We start from the raw sequence: 7,219 nt of genomic DNA, 5'->3' as shown, positions 1-7,219 counted from the left end.
CGGTTATTTTATAGATATTATATACAGTGCAGAATAAATATGTAGGATGCAATTAATGGTCACTAGTCCGGGCAATATATACCATCATGCATTGCGTTCGCGGTGAATGAAGGGAAAAAGACGATAGTGTGATATAAAATGAATGAATTAAAAGCCTCAGATGTGACCATAATAATTATAATAATAATAGGCAGTGTCAGACAGAATAAGTCTTAATTTCTGAAAGTGGAAGTTGTAGCAGACACTAAACATTGTATATTTATTCATGTGCGAAAATGTGCTTAGTATATATATATTGCAGAGGAACTCCCTATCTAGTCTCCAACATGGTACTCTTTATATAGTTGTAAAAAGAGAATCAGTCAGTGATTTCAGACACATAACCAGTCTCTTAAGTTTAAACGGTTCTTGATTTGAGGATATCTGCGATCACAATCTGGTTTGTGTGTTTTTGGAGCCATAAGTGACCATGTCGGAGCCCAACGGAATTACTCATCATTTGTGGCTAAAGAGGGCGCTGTCAGTCAACAAAAGTGGAATTGTGTTATAAGTGAAATATAATTAGCCTTTTTGTCATTTAAAGGAACAGTGTGTAGGGTTTTGTGGCATCTTTGGGAAAAAATGCAATATGAAATTCATAATTATATTTTGGTTGGTGTAGTTTACAATCAACTGAACCTAAGAATCATTATGATTTAATAAGCTAATAATAAACCACCATGTTGTTGTACCACCATGTTTCTACAGCAGCCAGGAATGATCAAACCAAACACCTACAAGAATCATCTATCAGGGTCAATGTGAGTTCACAGAAAGCACATATTCATGGTTTAGTTTCAGGCAAATTAGTAATGGTTAAAAATTATGACATTTTGTACATATTGATGGTACAAAGGCCAACTGAAATGATAGAACAACTAATGTTTATATCATTAACACAAACCTCACTTGGAGCAAGTTCACTGTGTTTATTCAGGGTGTTCATAACAAAAACAGCAGTTTTCAATCAGCAGTACCAGTCAGGAAAATATATATCCATTTACCACTTAAAATTAGTTAATATACAAAGCTTTTAAAATAATTATCTAGTTAGAAAACCAGTTGTCATCAAAACGATGGTCATGTTCGATAAGATTAATCCTTTACACACAAATCTCATATGATGTGTGATCAGATAAGTGATCAACAGAGGAGGCGGACTAGGTCCACTACCTATCCTTGCTGCCACGGAGATCAGTTGTCACGGGGTCGTGCTGAATAGTCTGATGCAGCATCAGAGCGAGCAGGCCAGCTCTGTTGGTCATTGCTGTCCTGACGTTACGCTCCTGTTCAAAGAGCTCGTCCAACTTGTACCACTGTGGGGAACAGAAGCACAGGTTAATGCTGAGGATGTTGTAACGGATGTTTTAAGTTAGTTAGCATTGGCGCCATACACTGTCCACAAAGATGGGTGACATGACAGCTCCCGAAAGGGAAGCCAAAGCATCTCACTGGTGGCTGGCTGCAGTATAGGTCATAGAACCTGCCTACCCCATGTTATTGGATAGGACATGTGTCAAAATAAAAAGTCAAAATACAGGATATTTTGGCTTCAATTCAGTACAGTAGGGGGAAATGAGATGAGCCTTCCATCTTTATATACAGTCTACGGTTAGCACCAGCAAGTCAGATATTTATCACTTCACTCATTGTTTTACGATTGAAAAATTGACAGAATTTCCAATAAATAACAAAGTTCTGACCCTTTAGATCAAAGCATCGTTCTTGAAGTTAAACTTACCACCCTGACTCGCTCCAAGTCCACCTCAGCTCTCCTTAGCTTTTCCCAGTTGTAATGTCTGTTGCATTTCCTTTTGGGGACTCTACAATATTCTCCTGTCAGCACAAACACGTCCTTCACCAGAGGACATCCACACACCTCATCTACTTGGATCTGGGCAGCGCAGAAGAGAGAAACATCGAATGTAAAATAGGAAACTCTTCTCAAAGAAACTGAAAGTTTAACAAGCTTTTACTGTCATTATTTTCCCGTTTTAGTTGGTAGGTCTAGTGAGTCCTAGAAATCATAGTGAAAGTTTAGAGGACTTCACTGACCTTGGGATCTCTGGAATGTTCTGGACACAAAACTTGAAGCCTTTTACAGTACGTTTTGCTCTGGGGATTGTACACATCACAGAAGAGTCTGGTTGCTCTGTGGAAAAATAAAAAGTTAGTAAATCAAGTGCATCAGGGAAAATTGGTAAAGCGTTGGGTATATTTATTTTTCTTACCCTTCTATTTTTGTAGGGTACATGGAGCCAAAGGAGGTCTGACTCTCATACTGTCAACATATTCATGAGGAAAGAAATGTTATTAGTCAATATTCTTTTATTTGTGCATATATGAGATGCTTAGAGGCAGAAACACAAATTAATTACCTTTGCATAACATTTCTCCATATGTTTCAGCGCCACCTTTGGGTTGATGGGATGACTACAGGACACACAGAAAATCTGCAGATCTGTGTCCTCGCTATCACCTTCATTCACCTGCAACAGGAGAGAGAACCATTCATCACAGTGTTCTTTCAGTCTATGTTCTTCTTCTGCAGCATCAAACAAACAGAAATGTCTGAGATTGCAGTTTCAAAGGACGAGCCTCACTTGGACCAGAGCCAGAGGGAAGAAGCGGTTTATACAGAATAGAGTTTCAGCTATGAGGTTTTCACACCACCATAAATTACATCACAGATATCACAGTATCAATCCAATCTTTATTATAATCAGTCAATAGAATTGTAAACATAATGAACAAAACCTGCACATAACTTTAACATGTTATATAAAGTTAGTACCTTATGTGTTTATTTTCCCAACCTTTGCTCAAGTGAAAGAATTGAAGCCGGACAGATATTTTGGTTGGCCAATATATGCCGATAAGTCTTTCACAGACATATCAACATCTTTTGAGCGTTGATATTCCCCAATATGACATGTTTCAGTTAACAGAGTAAACAATGCAGAAAAGATGTGCATTTATGTTTACATTTTAATTCTTTATTCAATTTGTATATATTTGGCTGAAATTAAATGTATTTGTCATTAGGGTTTGATAGCGACATCTTAGATATCTCCGCCATTAATGTATGTTCAATTTTCTTATGGCCATAGGTATTTTACTCCCAAATATCGGTATAGGCCCCCCCGACTGAAAAGTAGTTTGTTCATGTAAAAGGTGGAAGTGCAGGCTGCTACCAGCTCACCTCCTCATCCTGCTGAACCGCCTGCTGCTTGGCCTTGGTAATGATACCCTCCAGTTCGTGGAAGCGTCGCTCCATGTCGGTGAGGCGCAGCCTTGCGTTCTGCTGATCCCGGCGGATGCGCTCAAGCTGCTTCTTCCCATGCTCCTCAGCAATGCAGGGACTCTGCTGCCACTGCTGGATGCGCTGGGGGAGGATCTCATAAATCCGGCTGTCGATCAAAAGGCGGATTAATCATCGTCAGTGCAAAGTAAAAAATACAAAATTAAAAGTTCTGATTTCGGTTTGTAACAAGACCTAATGTAATACTGACCTATAAGACAATACAGCTAATCAACTACTGCAGCATTTAACAGCATTAAAGTAGGGCTGGATATCAATACTGATTTCCTGAATCAAGTCAAATCTGATTCACTGAAATATTTGTCCACATCTTATATATGGCTTTTTACTATGTCCAGCTCCTCAATGACTTCATAGTTGTAACTTTGCAAACAAGCATCCTGCCTTTGGGTTTCATTAGTTGATATCAGATTATTCAAATTGAGACAAAAAAAAACTGTAGAACTCAGTAGCACATTTAAAACTTCTAACACTAGGTGGAGCAGTAGTACTGTCATTTGAAAACAAAAAACTGTTAATAGTTCAACCAAAAGGATTTAGACCTTTGCTTCATTCTAAGCAGAGGTATGAAACAGGTTCCAATTATTGGGTCAATTTGGGAAAAACTTAAAACTTAAAAACTTTATTTGAACACAAAAAATATTTTTGCTTTGTTGATTCTATGCTGTACCTGAAACACAGTGTAAAAGCTAATGGAAACAGAAAGGAACAAAACAAGTGAAACGTGAGAGTGCTTACTTGGCAGCTAATTTCATGCCACACTCCTCAGAGCAGTATTTGGAGCTGGGTCTTGATGCCTCCACACAGGATGGTCCCAGACACTGACGTTGCCCTCCGCTATCCCGTAACTCGCCCTTCTCACTGTGCCTGGTTCTGTCTTTGTGCTTCTGCTTCTGTTTGTGGCGACGGGACTCTTTCTGGATAGATTCAATAAAAAACAAGTAGAAGACCAAATGTGTTACTACCATTTATGTTGTTTACTAATTTACAGAAGTAAACGTAAAAGAGAATTCAAGTCTTACTTTTTTGTCTAACTTCTTTTCTCGTCTCTTGACGTGTTTCACCTTCACTGCTTTCTTTCGCATGACAGGACTGAATGGAGGCTCCTCGTCGTCATCACTGGCCCATGCCTGGGTGAGAGGAGAGCAGCCACTCAACATACAGTTCTGGATTCAGAGTTTTTTGCAGATTTACATTTGCAACAATATCATGTCAGCTACCATGCTGTCTTCAAGTCCCGCTGACTTGTACTTCTGGTACAGCTCTGCCTCACTGTCGTAGTCGTCAGAGTACCGTCTCCTCCTGTGGTGGGAATTTTCTCTCCTTTCCCGCAAAGAGAATTCCTCATCCTTCACACGCAGCATTTTCTGTTCAAAAACAAAAAGCAACAGGTTGTAAATTTTCTGACACGGCAACAAGGGAGTGCATAAATACATCAGAGATCAGGGAGCGCTAATGGATTCTAGGATTGCTGTCAGATTTATAGACATTATAGACACATATATATACATATATTCTTCTAGACTGCTCTCTGATAAGTTAATATGTAAATTATGCATTACTAGCATGTGGCATAATCTAATATAAATAGAATTATCCTCTCATGGTTATATGCCTCTGCCAAACAGGGACGTTGCATTAAACATCTATTACTGTCCAGCCTCCAATCATATGTTGTAATGACTTTGGAGTGATTTAATAGAAAGGGTATTGAGTTGTTTAGCATAGTTAATTAAGTTTTGAGTTATAGTTAAAAATGTGTTTTGTGAGGTTTGAATGACCTTGACTGTTGATAGCTAAAATTCTGATCAGTTCCTGCTGGAGTCTAAGAGAATATTGGTGCCATATTATAAGAAATTCCGTTCTGAGATATCGTGTTCACTGAAGCAAAACAAGATAAAGTCTCTCACCCTGGCTCGGACCACACATTGCCTGAACCTGCACTTCTGTCGGATTTTGTTCGGGCCTCCGAACTTTTTCATGTCCTTGCAGAAGTCACACTTGGTACAGTCCTCAGTCCGTTTGCAGGGCTCACATTCCCCACACATTCGGACTGAACGCTTCACCTGACAAAAAACAAAAAATTAAGAATCAATATTTAGAGACGCTGCTTTTTAGGGGAATGTATTCACATATTCACACAATGCTGCAAAATGAGTGGTGCTAAGAATATTTAGAGTACATTACAAATGATTGTGTACGAGTATAAATACACTAAACAAACTACAAAATACCTACTATTTTCTAGTGTAAACTATTTAGTTAACTTCAAGACCAACATAAACAAACTATTGAAGAGGTTATATCCAGTGTGTTTAATCACATATTGCCTTTTAAATTGCATAAATACATAAGTCCATGGAATGAGTCAAGTCAGCAAATTCTCAAAAGTACATTATAAAACTGTAAAAGACCGCAATACAGATCTTGGATCGTGTTATATATACATCTTACTTTTGATCCACGCCTCCTCTCACTCCTATAGTCAGGGGTACTCGGGCTGCTGTAAACCCTGTCAGATCTTTCAGCTTCAGAATCCCTCTCCTTGATTTTCTTCGTTCTGTACTTTATTTCCAACAGAGAGTTTTTATCTGCAAACAGGGAGAGTAAAGAAATATATTATCCATTTACATGGTTTGTGATATATAGCACTTCTCAAGTGTGAGATAAACAAAGACATTTCCTCACCTCTGCATTTTATGCAGTACCATTCACGGATTGCCTTTGCCTTCTTCTCCGTGATGTTAATGCAGTGGCCGTGGAACCATTCATTGCAGTTATCACAACCACTGTCAGGGGGTGAAGTAAAAATTTAAAAATCAGGTTTGTGCACCACTGTATCTATATACAAAAAATCGACTGATAGAAAGTAGAGCAGAGGTGTTGGAACTCACATCATGAAGCAGTTTATGTCAGGTTTCCGGCAGATACAGTAGAGTGGTGCATTCTCTCCCTCCAGGCTACTGGTCTCAGGCCCTGGCCTGGGGTCGTTGTCTGACATGTCACTGTCCTGGAAAGCAGAACACACATGCAAAAACACATTAAAACAGATGGAGGCTTAGTTATCAGACATAATGGATCATGCAGGAGATTTTGTGTCTGTTGTGATTACAAACTAGGCACGAATGTATCATATTATTATTGACTAACGCCAGTTGTTTAGTCTTTATTACACTGTAAAGACTTGTTGTCTAACGTATGAAACGTGTTGGTTTCATACGGTTAAGTTTGCATATTCCATCATACTGAAGTTAGTGTTTGTTACTGTTTGCTATATCATTAGCTAGTACAGTCTGGAAAGACAACTTAATGTAATGAATCACAGACACGGTTAAAAGTATTAGCAACTGGTAAATAGCAAACAACATGTGTTTTTAACAGTTGCTTTGTTTACACACAAACCTAGGGTCACTTAACGTGCTAAAACTAGCTTCAATAGTAGTCAATTCGCATCCGCTAGAGTATAATTCACAGATTACATTGGTGGGCTAACTTGCGTTGCTGTAAAACATAAGCACAAAGCTGTAAAATCTATATTTTTAAATTCTACTTCAAGATGACCTAAATATAAACCGGTGAAACTGGGGTTGGATCAAAACAAGCTCCCGTCGGAGGCAAAGTCTAGGCCGTGTAACCTATTGGTGGTCAAAATGAATTAGCTTACTTAGCTTAACCGAGAGAAAATAAGTATTTTCCAAATACTTACCATGATTTGAAATCTCAAACTTCTGACCGCACGACAAATAAAATAAAAACCCAGAAGCTGTTAGCTCGGGAGCTAATAGAATGGTAAGGAGGCATACACCGGAAGTGGCTTGGTTCACAATCGGGTAAAATCGTTGCTTTTCGTTCAAGTAT

The 7,219-nt window shown here is 38.7% G+C and overlaps 1 protein-coding gene across 1 annotated transcript; it reads right to left on the bottom strand.

Moving 5' to 3' along the window:
* Positions 1 to 953: 953 nt before the first annotated feature.
* On the bottom strand, positions 954 to 7,170 carry cxxc1b (CXXC finger protein 1b). Its single transcript, XM_061069680.1, has 14 exons — positions 7,068 to 7,170; positions 6,256 to 6,371; positions 6,050 to 6,150; positions 5,816 to 5,952; positions 5,272 to 5,427; positions 4,582 to 4,728; positions 4,384 to 4,491; positions 4,100 to 4,278; positions 3,242 to 3,449; positions 2,418 to 2,528; positions 2,271 to 2,320; positions 2,095 to 2,191; positions 1,781 to 1,933; positions 954 to 1,355 (listed from the first exon to the last, which is right to left on the bottom strand). The coding sequence occupies exons 1-14, from the start codon at positions 7,068 to 7,070 to the stop codon at positions 1,209 to 1,211; spliced, it is 1,713 nt and encodes a 570-aa protein (XP_060925663.1). The 5' UTR covers positions 7,071 to 7,170; the 3' UTR covers positions 954 to 1,208.
* Positions 7,171 to 7,219: the final 49 nt, after the last annotated feature.

This window comes from Limanda limanda, chromosome 4 (genome assembly GCF_963576545.1).
Source record: "Limanda limanda chromosome 4, fLimLim1.1, whole genome shotgun sequence".
NCBI classification, from domain to species: domain Eukaryota; kingdom Metazoa; phylum Chordata; class Actinopteri; order Pleuronectiformes; family Pleuronectidae; genus Limanda; species Limanda limanda.
The sequence above is the reverse complement of the archived record's forward strand: the minus strand, read 5'-3'. Positions and strand labels throughout refer to the sequence as shown.